Source organism: Hemicordylus capensis, chromosome 2 (genome assembly GCF_027244095.1).
Source record: "Hemicordylus capensis ecotype Gifberg chromosome 2, rHemCap1.1.pri, whole genome shotgun sequence".
In the NCBI taxonomy this organism is placed as follows: domain Eukaryota; kingdom Metazoa; phylum Chordata; class Lepidosauria; order Squamata; family Cordylidae; genus Hemicordylus; species Hemicordylus capensis.
Genome location: NC_069658.1, coordinates 37939375 through 37964592, shown reverse-complemented (window position 1 = coordinate 37964592; position 25218 = coordinate 37939375). Strand labels below are relative to the sequence as shown.

At 43.5% G+C, this 25218-nt stretch overlaps 1 protein-coding gene across 2 annotated transcripts in view; it reads right to left on the bottom strand.

Moving 5' to 3' along the window:
- Positions 1-25218, bottom strand: part of RAB3C (RAB3C, member RAS oncogene family) — a 218630-nt gene that overhangs the window by 178012 nt on the left and 15400 nt on the right. For both annotated transcript variants that reach the window (XM_053294962.1, XM_053294961.1), the window contains exon 2: positions 15929-16156. In XM_053294962.1, the coding sequence (XP_053150937.1) occupies positions 15929-16156 (228 nt within the window). The remainder of the gene's footprint in view (positions 1-15928; positions 16157-25218) is intronic.

Below are 25218 nucleotides of genomic sequence, written 5' to 3'. Positions count from 1 at the left end.
AAGCCATCATTTGTTAAGAAAGCCCCTTATATTATGTACCACATTTATACCCTAACTGTCAGTCACTTGAGGCAACTGACAATAATGGCTTACAACCTGGGGCATGATATTGATGAACAAGTTCTAGTAAGAACTAATCAGCCTACTTTCCTTTTACTGTCTCTACAACTGGACTACATTTGGTTCAAATCGAGGTCCACAAGTTAGATCTATTGCACCTCAAATGTTCATGCATCCGTCATCTTGAATTGGGGTGGATGACATCATTACAAACTACACCATTGAGGTGTTCCTGTTTGTTACTCACTACAACTGTGCCAAATTTGGTTCAAATCAGTTAGACAATCCTCAAGTTAGTGCACTTGCACCTCAAAAGTTCACACGTTCACCATCTTGGATCATGGTGGATGACATCATCACAAACTACATCATTGGGGCATCCCTATGTGTCCATACAGCTGTAGCAAATTTGGTTCAAATCGGTTAGACTGTCGGGCACAAGTTAGTGCACTTGCGCCTCAAAAGTTTACATGTCTACCAACTTGAATCGGTGTGGATGACATCACAAACTATGCCACTGAGGTGTCCCTGAAGTGTCACTCACTGCAACTGTACCCAATTTGGTTCAAATGGGTTAGGCAGTCCACAAATTAGCTAGCTTGCGTCTCAGATGTGCACACAGCCGCCATTTTGAATTGGAGTGCATGACATCATCAAACACCACACCATTAGAGCATCCCTATGTGTCCCTACAACTGTACCCAATTTGGTTCATATTAGTCCAGGCGTTGAGAAGTTGATAGGGGAGGACACACGGACAGACACACACACACAGAATGCTGAGTGATCTCATAAGCCTACTGGAAAGTAGGCTAAAAAAAGAATGGTGGATGACATCATCACAAACTACACCATTGGGGCATCCCCATGTGTCTATACAGCTGTAGCAAATTTGGTTCAAATCGGTTAGACTGTCCACAAGTTAGTGTACTTGTGCCTCAAAAGTTTATGTGTCTGCCGTCTTCAACTGGGTTGGATGACATCATCACAATCTACACTGTAAGAGGAAGAGGAAAATAAGGAAATTCAGGTATTGACTCTTGCATAAACTTCCACAGTGAAGTCATTTAATGACATAGTCGTTTGGCCACAACCAGTGTTCTCTGTAACAGAGATTCCAAGATGTTGTTGATGATAACTCCCATTGCAGTTGTAGGCCATTGCAGATGGGGAATATGCGAGTTGTAGTCAACAGCATCTGGAAATCCCTTTTAAAGGCAAAACTGGCCACTACAAGAAACTGTTCTGAAAGTGGAGGATCCAAAATGGTAATTGATCCTAGCCAGGTGAATGGAAAGGTTTCTGTAAAGGGATGGAATGGTTGCTATGAGACACTCCGTGGGATGGTTGCTAATGGACATCCTTCTGGGAAGGGAGGAAACAAAATGAGGGTTGGCCACAGCAAGGAGCCTTAGCATCTCACTTCTCCCTTAGATATGGCCAGCGTCTTGCCAACTTCTACATGGCAAGATTACATGTGTGGGTGGATTTTCAAGTGGGGAGAACTTTCACAAGACAACCACTGGAAAAATAAGGGTAAATATTATTAGGTAAATGAATCATATGTTATTGCTATAGAAATCAGTCCTCTGATAGGCATGAATCTGCCACACCTTCTCCAGTCAAAGAATTCATATCTGAAAGAAAGAAATGTGTTCAAATGGACCTCTTATGCCATAACTCCTTTTTGTGCAACATAGTGGTGAGGGGGCATACAGAAATCAGAGCTCTTTCATACAGAAGTAACAGCTGAGATCCAGACTAAATTAGTCATACATACTCGCACTGAAATGAATGAGACACATTAGCTGCAACTAACTTGCCCCCAATGAGACTGCACATGAGTATTTTAGTCTTGAAGTAAGCCAACATTTCCCCCAAACATTGAAAATATAGAAGTCCTTGAAAAACTGTTGAAATCCATGAGTCATTGTAAACTAATATAGGGTTTATTTCCTCTTATTTGATTTTATTGTAATAGAGACATTTGTCCTTTTAAAATATTTTTATTTTTGTACAAAAAAGGATAATTAGAGACATGCAGCCTGATACTATGTATGCTTACTCAGCAGTCCAACTGAGTTAAACAGGACTTATTATTCCCATGTAAGTGTGCATATTTTGTACACAGGATTGAAGTATAAACAGTATAACAAACTATACAGCAATAGCAGAATGTTTTAGTTTTTTAAAGATAAATAAATGTGCATGTTAAGCTGCTGAAAATCCATTGAAGTTAAAGAGAATTAAGTAGCCTAAGAATGCACAGGATTGCAGACAACATAAGCTATATTGGTACAAACAGCTATAGTGCCGAGAGCAAAATATGATCACATGAGCTTGCTGTATACAAAAGACACATAGAGAATGCTGAGAGGAATCCAGGGTGAATATAAGAAGCTACCTTCCACTGAGTCAGACCATTGGTCCATCTAGCTTAGGACTGTGCACGAACTAGGAGTGTAGCTTAGGACTGTGCACACTAGGAGTGTGCACGAACTGAAAATCGTGGTTTGGTTTGAATTCGGACTGAATCTGAACCAAACCGCCAGCATCCAAACCGGATCATTCGAACTGACCGACCAGCTGTCCAGTCTGTTTGACCGAACTGGTTCAGCAGTTTGAGAGGCTATATTTGTTAAGGGGAATCTGGTGAGGATTCCCTTTTACAAGCAAAGAGGTGGGGGAATCCTCTAAAAGGGCAGCTGGGGGCAGCAGCGAAAGAAGAAGTTTAGAGTTCCTACTAGCCTGGTGCAGCTGCCGGTGCCACTGTTCGACTCCCTGGCACAGCCCAAGCATACAGTGATGCCTCTTCAGTAAGCTGCCCATGCAGCAGCGATGTGGTGCCGGCCTCTGCAGGTGTGCAGAGGCCAGAACCGCACCACCGTGCAGGCGGTTTGCTGAAGAGGGATTACCACGCTCTTGAGCAGCACCAGGGGGCGAGCGGCAGCACCAGCAGCCACTCCAGGCTAGTGGGAATTTAAATTTCTTCTGTCACCACCCCCCAACCACCCTTTCGACGTTGAACCAGTCCGCCCGAACCGGGCTTGATTCAGTTTTATCACAGACCGAACCAGTTCGGTTTGCGGCTGAGCCACCAAACTGGCCCAGTTCGAGGAAAAACGGTTAGTCATCAAACAGTTTGTGCACAACCCTACTGTCTACATCAGGGCAGCACAACTTCGGCCCTCCAGCTGTTGGACTACAAATCCTATCATCCCCAGCCACAGTGGTCAATAGTGATGGATGGTGGGAATTGTAGTCCAACAGCACCTGGAGGACTAATGTTGTTCAGCCCTGATCAAACTGACTGGCAGCAGATTTTCTGGACTTCAGTCAGGGTTCTTTCCCAGCTTTACCTGCAGATGCCGAAGATTTAACCTTGAACTTGCTGCAAGCAATGCATGTTTTCTGCTACTGGGGTTAGCAATCACTGGACCTAGCCCCTCTTGTGGAAGGTACAATCTGCTAAGAATTTCTCCGACACAAATCAGAGGAAGGGAACATAACTCAGTGGAAGAGCACGTGCCTTGCATGTTCAGTATGTCAGTTTCCATCCTTGGTAACTCCAGTTAAGATGATCTTGGGTAGCAGAGCTTGGAAAGACTTCTGTCGGAGACCTTAGAGAGAGCTGCTACCATTAACAAATAATACCAGACTAGATAAAGCAATGTTCCAATTCAGTACAGGACAAGTTGATACATTCAAATCTCATGGAAATGCAAAGAGAGTTGCCTATGGGCTATGCTAGATCCATATCCTAGTACATTTTCAAGCACGGTTTATTAGCAATAAAAATTATGCGTCTGGGTTATACAGAAGTATCCTATGGGGAATTTCCTCGGTGACTATGAGACTCTTCACAATATTCAATGAATCCTAGCTTTCTTAATTGACAGAGTGCTTTGTGTGTGCCCTAAAGGCAAGGGAATTGCATTGCATGACTGAGAAAGTGGGGTAGAAATTTAAATACAAACCAAAAAGTCTAAAAATTACATATAACCGTTGCCTCAGTTTTAATTATTGTAATTTGAATGAGCTTTAAAGCCATCTTACTATTTGATGGGCCCATCATATGATATTGGAAATTGGGGGATCACTAAGACCAGAATCCAGTGGTTAACATGAGATGCTTGAACCTGCCCTCTCCAGTATTCCAATCATCAGGTTCATCTCCCTTTTACTTGACACATATCAGGGTGTATATGAGCCCTATCAGGGGTGTAGCAAAGTTGGAGTGGGCCCTGCGACAAAAAGTAAAGATGGGCCCCCACTCCCACCTTCTTCTTCGGAAAGGTGGGGGGAGTAAAGAGCAGGCTGTTGTGCAGCTGGTGGACAATTGTCCCCCCACCGCCACCTTGTTCAATTATAGCTACGCTCCTGAGCCCTACAGCTTCCTTCAGAATGATACTCTTTTGCAAATCAATGTACTTGCCTCAACAACAAACTACCAGTGTAGGGTAATGAACAGAAACCCTATTCAGACATTATGTTGTACCTGTATTAAGTGTTCGAAGTGAAGGATTTTGCACTGTCTCTTGTCTCAATGACATAGGAAGACAGACTAGTGAGTCAGAGGGCTAGAAGGTCAAGACATTGGTCATCCCTTCTCTACTGCTCTGACACTATCCCTTTGGAATGTAGATTGTTACTTTCAGGGACACTTCCTTCCTGCCTGCCTATGCACTTCCTCTCTCAATCCCTTCTCTTCCCTTCCTTCTACTTTGCAACATGCAAGCTCCCCTCCCCTGTACCATGTGTGCAGAGATGCAGAATCCATCTGCATCCAGCTAGATAGATAGATTAGAGATCCTAACTCCTCACTTTCCTATCTAGAATGGAGTTCTCTAATATACCACTTATAAACCCCTGCTAACTTGGCAAAGAGGCACCTTTTAACATGGTGATTCTCTTTATTTAGCAGGGGGAGAGTAACTGGCCCTATACACCCCCAGCACAGTACCTCCAGTGACTGTTGCTGGTGTCTATCTTATGTTTCTTTTTAGATTGTGAGCCCTTTGGGGACAGGGATCCATCTTATTTATTTATTATTTCTCTGTGTAAACTGCCCTGAGCCATTTTTGGAAGGGCGGTATAGAAATTGAATGAATGAATGAATGAATATTGATTTGAAACTATGAACTGGCTCCGAGTTACTTTACTCTCAGCATACACGCATACCTAACTAAATTCTGCTGTGTTGTGCCTCTGTGTACTCTGCTATAATGAAAAAGGGTTTCTCTAACCAGAGAGAATTTTCAACATTAAGAACATAAGAACAGACTGCTAGATCAGGCCTGAGGCCTGGTCCAGCATCCTGTTTCACACAGTGGCCCAGCAGATGCCTCTACAGAGGCGTAACTAGGGAAAACGGCGCCCGGGGCAAGCACTGAAATTGCCCCCCCCCCCCACATACATCTGACTGACACACATGTTTCAGAAAACTTTTATTTTAAAAATTTAAAAAATTACAAAAATTACCAAAAATTTCAAAATGCACTACATACTTAGGTTTTTCCTCACAACAACCCTGTGAAGTTGGCTTGTATCTCAAACATCAGAATTATGATACAATGATGATACATACTACATTATATTTAGGTTTTTCCTCACAACAACCCTGTGAAGTTGGCTTGTATCTCAAACATCAGAATTATGATGCAGTGATGATTATTATGATTATGATGCCCCTCCCTCACGCCCTGGTTCTGTTCCTGACTTTCCCTTGTGAGTGACTGTATTTTAAGAAAACGAAAACCAAGGACTCCAAAGTAATTCGAGGGACTAGGGTGATAGTGCTAAAGACTCCTTAATCTCCCGCTGTTAAAGAAAGACTCCCCTTTTCCAAAACCGCGCGCTATTTACACCAGAAAAGGTTTCAAATGGAGGGGGAAGCATTTATGCATTTATGCTTTGTTTTATGTTATGATTTCAAAGTTAGAAAAACTATAAAAGGGCCATTTTAGAGAAAATATGCACTGCCTTAGTTGCAAATCCTGCTTTTTTGAGATTCCCTGCAATTGAATAAAGCGATAATATACACCTTTGCTATTTAAATTGGTTGGAGAGTATTTATGACAATAAAAAATGAAATGGCATTTCAGATGCAACATTGGTTGCCTAAGACCACTCAGATTTAACTAATCTTCATCACATTGACAAAAAGAGCAATTAAAATTAAAATCCATGACTAAAACCAAACCACTTTGGGGTTGTTTTTAATGAAAGGTGGTATATAAATTTAACAATAAATGTTTAGAAGTATATACTTTCACCCCCTGCCCAACCTACAATTAATTCCAGCTTATTTTCAAAGGGCCAAGTTTTATTTACAAATTGCTTGGCAGCACCAATGTTTAAGTAATCGCTAACTGCTCCTAATGATAGTTTTACTTATTGTTAAATTTATATACCACCTTTCGTTAAAACATTCTCTGTTCATCTGATTTTCAGTCTGGTTAATTAAATCGGTGGAGGTTTAGACTTTCCTGATGGGCTGAAACAGCTAATCCATTTTGATGATGACATATAATTAAATTAGCTTGCATTACATAGTGAAAAAGTCCAGGAAGGGAGAGATAGGGGGATGTGGAACCCAAGGTTCCACATCCCCCATCTCCCCCTCCCTGAACCTTTTCAGTTAAAACGTGGTTAGATTATAGGGGAGGAAGGACTTGAATGAGCAAAAAGGGGAACTGGTTCGGGCGTTCAGGAAGTTGTTCAGAAGAGGGAGTTGTTCAGGAAGTTTGCTCTGGTGCGTGTCCTCCTCTCGACGCATGCGCGACTGGTGGCGGGGCGGTGGGGCGCGCCGGGGAGTGAGAGTCAGAGACTTGGACTACGAAGACGCCATGGCGCCCAGTGCTGGATGAGCAATGCCAATGGGGGGGGGGCGCCGGGACCAGGGGAGGGGGACTGCTCTGCAAAAAAGATTTTTAAAAATTAAAAAAAAATTCCGGCAAATCGGTGGGGGCACTTTTTGGCGCCCCCTGCCAAGTAGCGCCCGGGGCACGTGCCTCCCTCCCCCTCTATAGTTACGCCTATGTCTGGGAAGCCTACAGGCAAGAGCTGAGGGCTCTTCTGCTGTTGCTACCTTGTAACTGGTATTAAGAGGCATCTTGCCTCTGAGGGTGGAGGTGGCCTATAGCCACCAGACTCGTAACCAGTGATCGACTTATCCTCCATGAATTTATCTAAGCACTTTTTAAAGCCATCCAGGTTGGTGGCTGTTACCATATCTTGTGGCAGAGAATTCAGACATCTGTACCTGCGTACATGTTTTTGTGTGAATGCCTGTATGTTTTAAAAGTGAATCTGGGTACACGCCCCTTGAAATGCAGGGTGCAGATAGAAAGTGTACTGCTGTATCTTATGAGTCAAAGTAGGGGAAGGCTTCCAGTGCTCTAAAAACGGATTTTAAAGGAGGCCTCCAACAAAGGAGGTGCAATTCACCTTTCTCCATCATCTGTTTCCTTCCATTTTGTCATGGTATTTCACTTTCAATCCCATTTTAAATTTCCTATCTATTATAATGCAGGCCAGTTGTCCTACTGATACTTAAATGCCATTAGTAGCTGAAATAGTGACGCTCCTCTACGAGCAGTTATTATTGCTGAGAGTCTCAGAGATCCTAACTATTCCAAAGAAGCAGACACAGCAGTGCTTCCAAGAAATTGCTCTATATCTCCAAGTTAACGTCCAAAATTGGGAGCTGTATGCTAACTCAATCCCTGGGTCAACCCATCCCCAGAATCGCTCACTGAAGTGATCAAAGAGAGTTCACCAGAGTCTTTGATCATTTCTATAACTCCCTCCTGAGTGGTTGATGAATTTTATACTTGGATTAACGAGGAAACGTAATCATGGGACAAAAGCAATGCTTAGCATATTTTGCACTGCAATTAGAAAGTGCATAGGGAATGATGTAGGCACAGAGCACAGAACCAGTTACAATGAGTGAATAAACAAGTTGTCCTTGCTTCCCTACTCCATCATATGTGCAGGGCTTTACCATTGGATTTTATTATTTTACATTTATATCTCGCTCTTCCTCCATGGAACCCAGAGCAGTATACATGGTTGTGTTTCTGCTCACAACAATCCTGTGAGGTAGATTAGGCTGAGAAAGAAGTGACTAGCCCAGAGTCACCCAGTGAGTTTCATGGCTGAATGGGGATTTGAACTCGGGTCTCCTCAGTCGTAGTCCAACGCTCTAACCACTACATCACACTGCTGCCATGAGGTAGCTCAACAATGTACTGTAATTATACAAAATAATCTATGTGATGTGAACAGAAAGCTCTACACAGGGCTGCAAAGGCAGGAGGTTTATCAAGCCCTAGATGGGTTGACACATGCTATGTGTGATACAGTGACCATACAGCAGTGTGTGATCTAAAGGTCAGACTGTTTGACTAGGACTAGGAACACACCAGGGTTTATATATTCATTCAGTCATGAAACTCAGTGTGATCTTGGGATTAATTACCATCTCTCAACCTAATCTACCTCACAGGGTTGTTGTGAAGATAAAATGAAGTTTATGTAGGCTACCTGGAGCTCCATGGAGGAAAAGTGGGATAATCATGTAACAATATCTGATAATTTTGAATTGTAGAGAACAGTCAGAAGGCACTCAATGTACTGCTAAAATGTACATTCGGTTTTGTAAACCGCCATATATAAACAGAATTATTTGAGGATGGCATAGTACAGTAAAATTCATATAGATGGAGACTCCACAATTAATTTGATGTCTGAACTGGAGGTGTCCAACAACTTCTTTTATACAATTCGACTGGATCAATTTCAGTTTGTGACTCCTGATGATGTGGACAAGCTGCTTGGAGCGGTGAGGCCTACCACCTGTCCTCTTGATCCTTGTCCAACATGGCTTGTTCTATCTAGCAAGGAGGCTGTTGTAGGTGGCCTGGTAGAAATCATAAATGCTTCTCTGAGGGAGGGCAGGATGCCTCCTTGTCTTAAGGACGCGATTATTAGACCTCTTCTAAAGAAGCCTGCATTAGATCCCTCAGAGTTGAGCAATTATAGGCCAGTTTCCAATCTCCCATGGCTGGGCAAGGTAATTGAGAGGGTGGTGGCCTCTCAGCTCCAGGCGGTCTTGGAGGAAACTGATTATCTAGACCCATTCCAAACTGGTTTTCGGGTGGGCTATGGGGTGGAGACTGCCTTGGTCGGCCTGATGGATGATCTCCAATTGGCAATTGACAGAGGAAGTGTGACTCTGTTGGTCCTCTTGGATCTCCTGGCAGCTTTCGATACTATCGACCATAGTATCCTTCTGGAACGTCTGAGGGTGCTGTGGGTGGGAGGCACTGTTTTACAGTGGTTCTGCTCCTACCTCTCTGACAGGTTCCAGATGGTGTTGATTGGAGATTGTTGTTCTTCAAAATCTGAGCTTAAGTATGGTGTCCCTCAAGGCTCCATACTCTCTCCAATGCTTTTTAACATCTACATGAAACCGCTGGGAGAGATCATCAGGGGATTTGGAGCTGGGTGTTACCAGTATGCTGATGACACCCAGATCTACTTCTCCATGTCAAATTCTTCAGGAGTTGGCATATCCTCCCTAAATGCCTGCCTAGAAGCAGTAATGGGCTGGATGAGGGAGAATAAACTGAAGCTGAATCCAGATAAGACGGAGGTACTTATTGTGCGGGGTCGGAACTCTAGAGACGATTTTGATCTGCCTGTTCTAGACGGGTTCACACTTCCCCAAAAGGAACAGGTTCACAGTCTGGGAGTACTTCTGGATCAACGTCTCTCCTTGGTTTCTCAGGTTGAGGCGGTGGCCAGGGGTGCTTTCTAAGCTTCAGCTGATATGCCAGCTGCGCCTGTTTCTCGAGATCAATGACCTCAAAACAGTGGTACATTTGTTGGTAACCTCCAGACTGGACTTCTGTAATGAGCTCTACGTGGGGCTGCCTTTGTACGTAGTCTGGAAACTTCAGTTGGTTCAGAATGCGGCAGCCAGGTTGGTCTCTGGGTCATCTCGGAGAGACCACATTACTCCTTTGTTGATGGAGTTACACTGGCTGCCAATAGGTTTCCGGGCAAAATACAAAATGCTAGTTATAACTTATAAAGCCCTAAATGGCTTAGGCCCTGGGTATTTAAGAGAGCGTCTTCTTCACTATGAGCCCCGCCAGCCGCTGAGGTCACTTGAGGAGGTCCATCTCCAGTTGCCACCAACTCGTTTGGTGGCAAAACAGAGATGGGCCTTCTCGGCTGCTTCCCCAAGATTGCGGAATGTGCTCCCTGCTGAGATATGATCCTCCCCATCTCTGGCAATCTTCAGAAAACACCTGAAAACACATCTCTTCAACCAGGCTTTCTCAGCTTTTTAAAACTTGTTTTTAAATTGTTCCAATTATTTAATTGTTGTTTTATGATGTTTTTAATTGTTAATCATTGTTTTATGCTTTATAATTTTTGTTTTAATTATTAACTGATTTTAATGGTGTTTTAATGTAAACCGCCCTGAGCCTTTTTGGGAGGGTAGTATAAAAGTTTTAATAATGATAAAAATAATTAATAAATATGCAAATACGATGAATATTTATATACCGCTTTTCAACAAAAAGTTCCCAAAGTGGTTTACATAGATATAAATAAAATGGCTCCCTGTACCCAAAAGGCTGACAATCTAAAAAAGAGACATAAGATAGACACCAGCAACAGCCACTGGAGGGATGCTGTGCTGGTGATATATTCACTTCCTTACAAAATCAGTCATCATCTGCATAATTTTTGAATTTTTTAAATCGTAGGATCCCATTTCATTTTTCAAAAGACCATGTCAGTATTTTACATATGCATTATCCAGGAAACAATGGACACATTTTCCCATTTATTACTCCACATTTGAGATCTGCCAGAACCTAAGGGTTCTGGGTCTGACTCGTGGGTCAAATGGGCCGTAACCCAGAATTTGGCTTAAAATAAGCCAGATCTGGCAACACATTTGCATGTGATTAGCCTTTAGATTAGCCCTTTCAGAAAGTGCCTCCAGGACATTCGAAGTGGTCTTTATAGTCCCCTGGAATCAATTTTGGGGATCAGGTACCAAAACTGTCTTTGTAGGAACTACCACACCCCACTCCCCCAATGGCAATTCCCCTCTGGACAGTTCTTGTGCCTAATCTCCAACCTGCTATCATACTTCCTGAAAGGCTAAAGACCAAACTAGGTGTGATGTGGGATTCTGTGATTAGAACTTCCAACAGCTCTTTCTTTGTTCAAAAAGCAGCTATGGAACTCCCTAATTTGGATGAGGACCATGGTATGGGGAGAGGGAGTCTAAACCTCCCAATCCAAACCACTCCTGAAGTTGCTACTAGCCTCAGAGGGGAAAATTAGAGCACAAAATGTTGTCCTTTCTGTGGCTTTAGGGTGGCAATTTATGAAAATCCCCTCCCCATGTGAGCACCTATGCGTCAGAGGGAGAACCATAGCTGCTGTATGCCTGCTTCTTTTGTTTGCATGCACGCAGTCTTAGTCTGGCAGTTGGCTGATGCAAATGTACAATTCAGAGTGCCATACACTCAGTCTCTCAAATACTACCATCTGCAGCATTCAAAAGCCAACAGAAGCATGCCAAAGAGTAAGACTTCTATAAGCATTAAAACCAGTCTGTGTGTGCACACCACACCCCAAATTTATTACGGAAAATTCTCCTCTGAGAACATTTGGATTGACACTATACCAACAGGTACAGTTGGAAAGTATACTCTTGCATTAGGTGCACATACCAACTACTACGACTCTTAGTGAGACAACAGGAATTGTACTTAAAAGGGAAAAAAATCACACCTCTGGACAGTATTTTATGCATATGATGAGCACATTCACACATTGGTGCACACAGCTGTGCAGCATACAAGTCTTCTTACAAAATTGCAACATTAAATGAATGGTACTGGGACACTATTAATTTCAAAAGTTAGATAAAAGCAATAAAACAGAATACTGTATAGTATGGTCCTACAGGTACAGCTCCTACATGCATATAATAATAATAATAATAATTAATAAATTAATAATAAATATTTCAATGCAGATTATGAGGCAAGGGGAATGTGCTCCAATTACTTAAAATCTGCTTTCTGGAACAGCTTTCACAAGATTCATATCTTATTTCATTAGTAGCCTCTGGGGTCCAGAAGTCAATCCATTTTATTCTAGCTGGCTTAAGTGCAACACAAATGACTTAATGCAAAGCACTAAATCTAAATGAGCCAACAACGGTATGGAGCAGTCAGAGCTGCCGTTCCCTTTGCAATGGCAAAGCTTTTTTGAATATGGAATTGAGAGGTTTCAACCAATCTCATTCCGAGAGTCAGTTCCATTTAGTAGGCAGCAGCAGGACCCACCCCTGGCTCTCACATGAATCTGCTGTATGAACAGCCTCCTTCCTCAGTCTCTCCACCTTTTTCATTTCCCCCCAACACACATGGTCCTGTCTCGAACACTCTGGTTTCTGCTTCCCTATTCTTTGCAAGTAGCTCCTGGGAAGAGGATAATAACCTTAGGCAGCAATGGCTCCACATTACTACTGGTGCTAGAATCTATACAGGGGCATATCTAAAATTGGGTAGACATGCTCAAAGAACCAAGCCGGTCCCCAACCCCAAGAAGTGGAGCTACCAAGGACCCTTCATCTGCCTGCCTCCTCCTAATCTGTTTGCCTGCTGCCACCCACATGCCCCACAACAGCCAGCTGCCCACCTGCATGCTTCCCTCCCTCCCCTCTCCCTCCCTCCCTGGCAAAGAGCCAGTGTGCAAGGGGCCAGAGTTGGGGGTGGGGAGCACTTTGCCTGCTTGCTCTCCTTGGAACAAAGCCAATGAGGGCTAATGATGTCACTGCCCAGTGATGTGGCTGGCAGGGGCAAGAAAATTTTTGCAGTGGCTCCAGTGCCGCAAAAAAGGAGGGGCAATGTTCAATTATGGAACATGGGCCCCTTCAGATCTTGTTATGCCCCTGAAACTATACAGCAGTGCTTCTGCAAGTGCAGAAGACAAGCTCCACAGTTAGTGGGTCAGGATATTTGCCATATAACTAGGGCGACTTCACTGAGAGGTAGGGATGTGCAAACCAAGGTCATGCCAGGCCTTGCCGAGGCCATTTGCGCATGTGTGGCAGCATCCATAATGTCCGCCACACCGAACTACGGAGGCCCAAATTGGCCGAAGATCTGGCCAAATAACAGAGGCTGGTGGGGGAAGGGGGAACCTCTGTGTACCCCCCCCCGCCACCTCAAGGACATTCCCCAAAGGGAATAGTTAAAAAATGGTGTGTTTTTTTTTTAAACAACTTTAAAAATAATAATTCACGAACCCCCCCGAACTGGACCAAACCGGGGGGGCGTTTCCGAGTGGGTGCCAGACCAAACTGGTCCAGTCAGGTTTGAGTCCGATCCGGGCTCGAACTGGGCCAGCCGGTTCCATGCACATCCCAGCCAGGCAACTTCTTCCAGGCAGCCCATACTCGGGTAATATTAAGGAGAGCACATTAATTGCTAATTTCCCCTGCTAACTGGGCAAATAGGTAGCTGTTAAATAGTGAGGCTATTCTCACGTGCAGGCAAAACCGGGCTAAGGAAGCCCAGTCCAGTTTTGCCTGTATGTGAGAACCACTGAGAGCCGCACAGCTCCTGGCAGAGCTGCGGTGGCAAACCTGCCTCTGGAGCCTGCCTTCAAAACTGGGTTAAGGGAGCAAGTGTTCCCTTAACCTCATTTTTCCAATCGTCTGCTGGGGCTGGCAGACTGCGAGGCTCCCAGAGAGCACCGGGAGATCCGTGGTGCATTATGGGAGTTCCGGGGGCTGGGGCTAGGTGTCCTGGCTCCTGACCCTTGTGCTGCTTGAAAAGGCAGATGCACATCTCAAGAGGCAGGTGTGTGCGATCTCCACACCCAGATCAGGAGTAAGGATTGTCTGCAGGGAGGTAAGCTTTTCATGGCTTACTGCCCGCATGCCCTCAAGCCTTTTCTCACTGATTGGGAGAAAGGCCTCGGTGACTCATATTCAGCAGGGGAAATCCATTGCCTCTGTTCAGCCCTACACAGCATCCCTCGTGACTGTTACTGCTGTCTACCTTCTGTTTCTTTTTAGACTGCAAGCAGGGCTAATGAAGCTTTAGGGCACCTCTCTTTTATGTGAACTCTCTTTGCAATGTGCTTCACCCCTGCTACCTGAGCAAAGAGGGACCTTTTAAAGTGCCAATTCTCTTATATTTAACAAGGGGAGGGTAACAGTCCCTATCCAGGCCCAGCATAGCATTCCCCCCCCGCAGGGACTGTTGCTGGTGTTTCTATCTAGTGTATCTTTTTGGATTGTGAGCCTTTTTGGGACAGGGAATGATCTCATTTATTTTTCTTTGTAAGCCACTTTGAGACCTATTTTGTTGAAAAGTGTTATATAAATATTCATAGTAGTAGTGTGCAGCACTGTGGCATCACAATGAAAGGCAGGTCATCATTGCTGGTCATGAATGGAATGCAGGGTCAGGCTGGAGTGGTGCTGGGGAGTGTTTAACCATCTGTGATAATATACTCGTCCGCTCTATAAGTAGGAGAAGGGCAGGTGTTGGTCAAGGAGGTTCCTGTTTGAAGGAACTACATGATTACTGAAGACTGTTAATTCAATGCAGAGGAAATCTCCATCGTCTTTCCTTTGCCAATTCAGCTCCAAATATATATCAACACACTTATTTAATCAAATACATCTTTGCAGCCAACAGGAAAATAAATTGGGAGAGAGCTATGCCAGAATTCAGTTGTATACTCATCAATATGATATACAATCTCCTGCATCTATTTATTATTTATTTTTTGGCCATTTCTGCAAGAAGAGACTTGATCCATTCCATACATTGTAGGGGTTATTCACAGTAAAGAACCAAGCATAATTTACAGCAGGAAGGCAATTTACAACTGCAACATAAGGACATAATGAGGAAGCATAAACAAGAACTAGCATCACAGCTGTTTCTAAAGGAGTTACTGGACTTCATGTATAACAGCAGGCACTGGCTGACACTGTGCGCAGGCTGCAGGCAGGAATCTCTCTCAGCCCTATCTTGGAGATGCCAGGGAGGGAAATTAGAACCTAGGTGCTCTTCCCAGAGCAGCTCCACCCACTAAGGGGAATATCTTACAGTGCTCACACTTCTAGTCTCCCTTTCATATGCAACCAAGGTGGACCCTGTTTAGCTAAAGGGACAAGTCATGCTTGCACAATGATAGAAACATGCAGAAAACAGAACAAGATGTAGGGATTGCAAAAGTGATCTTGGCAACTGGTGAAATCCTGGTATCACAGTGAGAAGGTTCACTGAAAAAAACACACACACATGCAAATTCCCCCTAAGCATTTGAGGAGTTCTCCCTCCCTTTTTTACTGAACCCCCCTCCAAACCTGGTAATAACCCATATATTCAGTCTGCCAAACATATTTTTCTCCCCTCAGAAAGGGTTTTTCTTCTCCCGCAAAAGTGTTGCTCCTTAAGCTTCCCCTCTGTCTGCACCCCTGCACTTGGGGCACGATCCGTCCTTGTGCAGGTGCAGTCACACAGAGGGGAATGACTGTGTGCGCTAGGTACTGGGCTATGTACACTTTCACAAGGGCCAGAGACAGAGGCTGGCACCTTCAGGCAGCTGACGAGGGCCCCGGCCCTCAGAGGTGCCCATTGCCAATCCCCAAGACCGCCTTTGTGCAGGGCTGATGGAGCAATTCCCTTGGCCAAGGATGCTGTTCCATGGCGGCCTCTTGTGTCTAGAAACCAGTATCAAAGTGGCTTGTCCTCAATGATCTGTACAAATAAACCACCAAAGAAAAACGTGTTCAGCTTACCCAAATCTGCAGCTTAATTCTTTTTTCATTTTTAAAAACAGTTTTTACTTTGAAATCGATTCCAACGGTGCTTACGAAAGCCGACGTAAAAGAATCGTCGGCATAACGGAACAAAAATGAGGTTTTTCCAACACTGCTGTTACCAATGATGAGCAGTTTGAACATGTAATCAAAGTTCTGGTCGGATGTGTCCTTCTGGCCATACCTGGAGTCTTGAGCAGATGCCATCTGTAATTTTCAGAAAGAAGATTTTTTTTTAAAAAATGTTTTATTTATTTAAAATATTTATATGCCGCTCCTCAAACAGACTCCTACTTGGGGTGGCTCATGACATTAATAAAACTGATACTATGTAAAATAAGAGACTAATAAAACTGAACAAGTTAAGATAAACAACTGCAAAAGCCCAGGTTAAAACGACCATTAAAATTATATTTTTTAAAAAGTTTCAAATTAAAAGTTATTCAAAAAGCTAAAAACTGAGAACTATTAAAAAAAACACTGAGACCAGTTATGCTAGCATCATGTAAACCCAACATGCTTATATGTACAAGAGAGGATATTATACAACTGGGAAATATGCAGAATAATCAGGGGATATTGACTTTGGGCTTCCTGGGGTCATCTGGTAGGTCACTGTGGGAAACAGGATGCTGAGCTTGGGTCAGATCTAGCAAGGCTCTTCTTATATTCATATGAGAGTCAGGGAAGTGGTTAGAGCAGCTGACCAGAGAGACCTGGGTTCTAATCTCCCCTCACCCATGAGGCTCACTTGGCCCTTGGGCCATCATTATCTCTCAGCCTAAGCTACCCCACAGGATTGTTGTGAGGATAAAATGGGTATATGAAACATGATGAACCTGGAGCTGCTTAGAGGAAGGGTATGGCAAAAAACAAACATCTGACTGAACTGCACCCCATTGGCTCCACAGGAAATAACAGAGTGCCTTTTCACCTACTAACCGTAATTGTTTATTGCTCTGAACTCTGAGTTTGGGTCACAGCAATTAAGCTACTAAGGTGAAAGGAAACACAGTGTTCTTTCTGAATGGAAAGGCTCAGGCAATGGTTTTCTATGGAGCCAATGCATGTCTATGGAGCCAAAAATTAATTCTTTAAAAATTACTGATTAATCAACAATAAAACCTATCAACTTTGGGGTGCCTGGGGGGGGTGGAGACTGGCCCTGCTGTTCCCCAAGACCCACTTTGGGGTGCCCTGGCATCCCCCCAAAAGGGGGCGATGGAGATGACTCAAATTGGGTCTTGTGGTAGCAGGCATTACTTGTACCATTAGCTAAGCAGAGTCTGCCCTGGTTGCATATGAATGGGAGACTTGATGTGTGAGCACTGTAAGATATTCCCCTTAGGGGATGGAGCCTCTCTGGGAAGAACATCTAGGTTCTAGGTTCTCTCCCTGGCATCTCCAAGATAGGGCTGAGAGAGATTCCTGCCTGCAACCTTTAAGAAGCCTCTGCCAGTCTGTGAAGACAACACTGAGCTAGATAGACTCAGTATATGGCAGCTTCCTATGTTCCTCATTATTCCCTATGGGAGGAATTTAAAAAATGAAGGGAAAAAACCTTCAAAAATTCACAAATAATCGCAGGAGTCTCTGATTGCTTTGCCATTCAGTGGGTGAACACCCACCCCAACTTTTTGCTCCTAGGTACTCCACATAGGGAATAATGGGCAATAATAAAAAATTCAAAAATTTATTAAAAATCACAGGCGTGTCCGATTGCTTTGGGGTTTGGGTGGTAGTTGTCACCCATGGGTGCCTACCACCCAACCCAGTTTTAGAGGCTCAAACTGGTTCAAACCAGTTCAAAACCATTTGAACCAGGTTCAAATTCAAATCGAACAAATGTGAGGTTTGAGCAAAACCAAAACCAAACCTCCCCACCCTGGTTCGAACCCAGTTTGAATTCGAACCGAACCGGGCAAACCAGATTTGTGCACATCCTTAGTGGGGGGCTTCTGAAATGTGTGTGTGTGTGTGTGTGTGTGTGTGTGTGTATATATATATATATATATATATATATATCTATCTATCTGAAAGTACTCACTATTGCCACCAGCAGCAGCTGCTGTGGGGAGGCAGCAGTGGCAGCTCCCCCGATGGCCTCCCTCCAGTGTTTAGGGCTGGCTTGGGTCCAGTTTGTGCCTTCTTGGGCCCATTTCGGGCCTCTGTGTGTGTGCGGAGGTCATTTTTTTACCTCAGCCCAAGCACACTTGCCATTTGTGGGACCCATATCACACAAATGGGCAGTGCACTTGTGCGGAGGTAAAAACAATGGCCTCTGTGCATGCACAAAGGCCCAAAACGGGCCCTAGAACCTGGGGTGAAGGCCGATGAGGGTCAGGGAGCTCCACCCCACTGCATCAATAGTGAGTACTTTCAGCAGATTTTAATTCTTTTAAAAAACTATTTAAGAAGCCCCCACACACACACTCCTGCTGCCCCTTTAGTGGTAAAGGATAATCCTTGCTTGATTCCCCTGGTAAAGGGTAATCCCTGCTGGATTCCCATTTGGCAGTAGGGCTCCAAACTGGTTCAAATTTGAACCCAACTGGGTCCCAGTCTGCAGTGGGGCAAAAACGAACCGGTCCAGCCTGGTTTGAATCCGGTTCAGGTTCGAACCAAGCTGGAAAAACCAGTTTTGTGCACATCTCTACTGACAAATACTGAAAGTCAACATTTTCGTTCCAAAAGGTGCACATTCACTAATGTGCACAACAGCAGAAAGTGTTAATTGGTAATGCCAAACTTAAGTGCTGGTCAGTGCTGCAAAACTATCCAAAAGAGCATCATGTCTGGCTGCCGAACAGAGGGTAAACCAGCATTACAGTCACAGCAGTGTTAAGGAACAGTTTCTCAAGTGGCAATACTACAGTCAAAATTAATTGCTGTGAAATACAGTACAAGCCCTTATGTACCTGGGCAGGGGAGAATCGGGTTCTCAGGTTCACATGGTGAAAAAAGTCTATACCTATCACCAAAAAAGTAGAAATAGAGGACATTTTTCACAAAAAAAAAGTATCAAGAAAGTCTCCATTTTGCATAAAATAGGCATGTGTTTATTTGTATTATATATGCATATTTTGATGAAAATTGGATCATTTGATAATAAATACAGCTCACCACTGTGAACCTGATGACTGGGGACTTTTATACACAGCAGACTTTACTGCGGGTTTACTGGGAGGCTTTAGTGCGAACTCGAAGTAAAAAACCCCGACAAATTAAAAAAAATTTTTTTTATGCCAGATAGAAATCGAGCTACACTCAAATATGCAGTGAAAAACCCGAATTGTGTGTGAGCTGCTTCCCAATAACTTACAAGAACTTCAGGGTAAATCTGGCTGAAATGTGGATGCACCCTCTCAATTCTGGAGGAGATGTGAGTTAAAGGGCTTTAAAAGCCTTGTGTGAAAAACTTCCTGCTGAGCTGTATGTATGCTCAGTAGGGACGTGCAAATCTATTTGGGCACAAAATGATTTGCACCCAAATCTACCTGTTTTGGGCGATTTGTGGACAAAACAAATCGCCCCAGTGATAGCTGGCCAGATTTGGGTCCAAAATAAATCGCCTAGATTTTGGACCTGAAAAATCTGTAGATTCAGACCTCCATTTTGTGGTGATCTCTCTTGCTGTCTCCATTTTGTATCAGGAAATATTTTTGAAAATCCCGCCCTCCTAAGCTTCAGATTAGTGACTTACAGTGTGCAACGATTGGCTGGCGATTCCCCCCGGGTCCCAGACTGGCTTGTTTCCATTCAAATCTTGTGTTGCCAGGGGTTACTGACCCCACATTGGCTAGGGGAAAGGTCAAAGAATGGACAAGAGGGGAGTTCAAAGGAGGGATTTTCAAATGTACTTAAGGAGGCATTCTGCCTCATGGGAGGAGAGAGAGAGTGGGCCAGAGGAGCTTTGCTTTGCCTTGCCTGCCTGTTGCCTGGAGTGGATTCTCTGCCTTTTGTTCCTGCTTTCCTGATTGAAGAAAAGAGAAAAGTTTTTTTTTCACCCCCTTCCTGCTGCTGAGAGAATCACTGCCTGCACCTGCTGTCTGTGCAAATCGATTTGGGTACAAAATGATTTGTACCCGAATCTACCTGTTTCGGGAGATTTGTGGACAAAACAAATCACGCCTGTGCTAGCTGGCCAGCTTCAAACCCAAAAGAAATCGGGGGCGATTCGATTTGGGTACAAATTGAATTTTAAAAAATCAATTTGTGCACATCCCTACTGCTCAGTCTGCTATCTAGGTGCAGAGTTCTCCAGGACCCTGCTTCTTAACCGTAAATTCATCTCTTAGTTAGGTTTACCACACACACAGTCCTCTGTCCTCCTCCTCACGGGTCTCACCCAGCCTACTCTTCCCAGCCAGGCCAGCAACTTCACTTCTTGGCTTGAGGCAGGGCAGACAGCTGACTATTGAGTTAGCCTCTTTGTATGCTGGCACAGAGTTGCATTCACAGTCTCCCACTCGCTTGTTGTTCTCTTTGACTACAAACATTTATAAACTGTTTTTCAACAGAAGGTTTCACAGCGGTTTTCAAAGAGAAATAAGATGCTCCCCTGACCCGAAAGGGCTCACAATCTAAAAAGAAATGCAAGTAGGGGTGTGTACAGACTGCAATTTGAGTACAAGTCCAAATTCAGACTGCTCCGTGGTCTGGTTCGGTCTGTGCACACCCCTAAATCTGTGCACACCAGATTCAGCCATTGAAAGGACATTGTGCAGGGGTTGGATAAGGCCAGTTGCTCTCCCCATGATGAACAGAAGAGATTCACCCCTTTAAAAGGTGCCTTTTTACTTCGTTAGCAGGGGTAACTGCCAACTAAGTAAAGTTTGTTAGCACAGACTGCTAACTTCTCACTGCCTCCACCACATGAAGGAAGCAAGCTGCACCTGCCGGACCCACCCATCTGTGCTCCTGCATCCTGTGGCTCCATAACCTGACACTGAAGCAGAACCTCCATTCTGGCTTCTCGGCTGGATGGATGGACAGTAGAATGCCAACAGGGGAAAGACACAGAGGAAGAGAAGCTGCTCATGGGAGCAAAATATTCTGATTGAACAAAATGTTTCAGCTGCTTCCCAGAACTTCAGACACCACAACAAATGCAAAAAAAAAAAAGTCATTTGGTCTCCCAAATAGTTGCATGCCCTCAATAAAAATCCCTAGTTGGCAATCCTAGGGGAGGAGGAAACAAGGAAGCAATTACGATGCCAAGCCAGTAAGTGAAATCCAAAAGGTTTTGTTTCTCATTAGCTTATCATTTATTGCTTCTTTCTATTTGAATTGCAACATGAAGTTATTTGGGTCTTTGTTTATCCTAGGCCCTGGTTGTACAAGTCTGGAAAGATTGTCACTTTTAAAAACAGGAATAAATTATCAGTAATAGTATTTATTTTCTGTTTTTCTCCAAAGGACAGCATATTTATCTATTTATTTATCATATTTTTACCTGATATGTACATCTCTAGGTGGTACACAAAATTTAAAATATCTAAAAGTCACAGATTAAAATACATGGCACAATACAAATAGAATAAAAGTCATTAAAACAAGTTTTTAAAATTATTAAAATTTTATATGTGGGGTTCCCTCAATATGTCTCATAAGTTACCTGTGAGGTAAGTCTGACTAAGTGGTCCAAGGTCACTCCATGAGCTTAACTGGTAAGCAGGGATCTGAACCCAAGGATCGATTCCACACTTGATTTAATTAAAGCATTTTGCTGGTATCCTTTTCATCAGCACATTGTACCTTTCTGTTTTAGGCCACAGCCTATGCAGAATTAATTCTGCACATCAGACTGCATAACACAGTCTTATGCACAAGTTGTACTTGGGGGAAATCCCATTGAACTCATTGGCATTTACTTCTGAGTAAGTGTGCAAAAGAGCAGGCTGCTAGTAAAGTTTCTGGCATGATCTCATCCTCCATATACAATATCTGATGCAATATTAATGTATAACAGAATTAATCTGCAAGTGTCCACCCATGCTAACTGAGCAAAGAGACACCTTTTAAAGTGGTGATTCTCTTATATTTAGCAAGGGGAGAGCAACTGGCCCTATCTAGCCCCAGCACAGCATCCCTTCAGTGGCTGTTGCTGGTATCTGCCTTATATTTCTTTTTAGATTGTGAGCCCTTTGGGGACAAGGGACCATTTTTTAAAACTGTATTTTCCCTTGTGGACCGCTTTGTGAACTTTGGTTGAAGAGTGGTATATAAATATTCATAGTATTAGTAATAGTAAGAACTCACAGACACCTGTAGAAAAAAGTCTATATGTTTAAGAGCCCCTGGTGGCACAGTGGTAAAACTGCCGCCCTGTAACCAGAAAGTTACAAGTTCGATCCTGACCAGGGGCTCAAGGTTGACTCATCCTTCCGAGGTTGGTAAAATGAGTACCCAGAATGTTGGGGCCAATATGCTAAAATCATTGTAAGCCGCTTACAGAGCTCCAGCTATAGAGTGGTATATAAATGTAAGTGCTATTGCTATTAACTGGTGTGTTTTCTTTAATGGATCTCAAAATGAAATGGAAGCGAACAACAAAAAAGGTAATAATCAGTCTCTAATATCTAGCATCAAGTGCTTTTCCAATGCATATACTTTCTCAGTAAGTTTTACAATAACCACGTAAGGCAAACTAGTGTTATTATTAGAACTGCAATGTTTATGTGGCTCAAAAATAATCTATTAAAAAGTGCCCAGATTAATCAGGCAGTAGATCACACACACACACACACACACACACACACACACACACACACACACAAATACACACACAATATACACTGTAGATAGAAAGCACTGTCTTTAAATAAGTATTTCCCTTTTTTCTCACCGAAGAGGGAATGGTCAGATGCAATCTGACCCAGGCATTTCCCAGATTTCAGCTCAGTCTCTTAACCACTACACAAGATAGGTTTTGGGCTTTTTGCATCTGTGTTTAATAAGATAGGGGGGGAGAGGGATGAAACAACAGAGCCCTAAAACAGATTGTGTCCAGACCATTAAAGAAAAATGCAGTAGCAATGGCCACATAAATCTGAAGTATAGTTTAAATGACAGCATAGAATAAAACTAATATAGAACCTTAATGAAAGGAGTGCTTCTGTAGAGGAAAATTCCCTAGTAGCATTAGGGTTAATTGGATTTGTATCTGGATGATGATGGAAGCATGGTCTCCTGGTCCTCAACAAAGCTGACCCTGTTATAAGGAGACAGTGAGGCTTGGGCTGGTTTTGGCTTGTGAAATTATTTTTCTTTATTATATGGCTAGAATAATGTTCAAAGAGCAGCCTAAAGCTGTGCGATTACCCAAAGCAAATCAAGAGTATAAATATTTCATGAAATATATTTTGAACGTATTAGCCCCTGGTGGCGCAGTGGTAAAACTGCCGCCCTGTAACCAGAAGGTTACAAGTTCGATCCTGACCTGGGGCTCAAGGTTGACTCAGCCTTCCATCCCTCCGAGGTCGGTAAAATGAGTACCCAAAATGTTGGGGGCAATATGCTAAATCATTGTAAACCGCTTAGAGAGCTCCGGCTATAAAGCAATATATAAATGTAAGTGCTATTGCTATATAGCAATGTTTTTCAGACTTGGCCACTAAAACCTGTCCACACTGAAGTGTCAGCTGTTCTGGCCTCATGGAACCCTTGTGAAAGGCATAGGATTAAGGGGGAGGTGTTCAAATTGCACACTCAGTTTACAGGGCACTGTTGCTTTGTGTGAACTGGATGTGCCCTAGAATAATATCCCATAGAGTATGCCCCTGTGGCTGCCCATTTCAGGGAGAGACTGGTAGCAGTGAGCAAGCTGTCTTTTAGGGAATCTTGTCTACATTACTAACATTTTAAACGAACATCAAATAAACTTCTGAAGAACCCCAGAGTCTCTGGAACACTGCCATAAAATCATCATCATAAACACATACACTAGCCTACACACAATTCTTTGCACTGTCTTCATAAAGACTAAATGAAATTGTTTACTCCTTTATAAATAATACATTGATAATTAAAAGTATTAAAGATTACAAGTGTTATTATATCATTTGGGATTCACTGTTATGAAATATATTCATAATAATTTAATGAAGGTAGGAGACTGTGATATTTAGGAAATTGCTCCCTAGCATCCAGAGAGAACAGAACCAGCATCTGAACATGCACTCGTGACAGGAGAGGAGAGCTGGTCTTGTGGTAGCAAGCATGACTTGTCCCCTTAGCTAAGCAGGGTCAGCCCTGGTTGCATATGAAAGGGAGACTAGAAGTGTGAGCACTGTAAGATATTCCCCTCAGGGGATGGAGCCGCTCTGGGAAGAGCAGAAAGTTTCAAGTTCCCTCCCTGGCTTCTCCAAGACAGGGCTGAGAGAGAGATTCCTGCCTGCAACCTTGGAGAAGCCACTGCCAGTCTGTGAAGACAATACTGAGCTAGATGGACCAATGGTCTGACTCAGTATATGGCAGCTTCCTGTGTTTCTGTGTTCCTATGACAATACTTTTGCTCTTATTTTTAAACCTTGGTTTTGATTATGCTTCCTGATAGTCGGCTGCTAACAGATACAGATATCGTATTTTCCTGTATCAGGTCCACCCACTCCAGTTCTTTGATGTTAGAAATCAGGGGTGTGTGTATTCTAAATTCAGGAACTTGTTCCTTTCAGGTAAACACAGGTAGCCTTATCATCAGTATTTAATATCTTTTTAAAGGGAGTTGTCTTAAAGGGAGTTATCTTCTATTTGAGTAAATACAGTCATTCATATCTGCATCAATCATACTAGAATGAAAAGTCTCTCTGTTTCTTTTACATTGACTAGAGGAATATTCTGAGCAGTTCTCCAGACATGCTTCTGGTTCAACTCACTTCTGGGTATTTCCTGTTACCGGTATGGCTTCCTTGTATTCCAGGCATTAATCCCGGGGGCAGGAGGGGGCAGCATCTGATGATGTTATGGATGAAACTTATAGATTTTCCCTTTAAATTGGAGTTCAAAATTTGGTCCTACTTTAGAACCCTCTCAACACTCAATCTGTTTTCTACCTTCATTATGCTCTAATACTCCTTTGGGGTCTCGGGTCTGTTTTCCCCTCGAGAATCAAGTCTCAGACATCTCAACTTCCGCCAGGAGCGTAACTACCATTAGGCAAGGGGAGGCGGCTGCCTGGGGCCCCCCACACCTCGGGGCCCCCCAGAGGCAAGTCACATGACTCCCCAACACCCGCAGAGCTTCGGTGCCTGGGAAAAGCCAACCCCAAG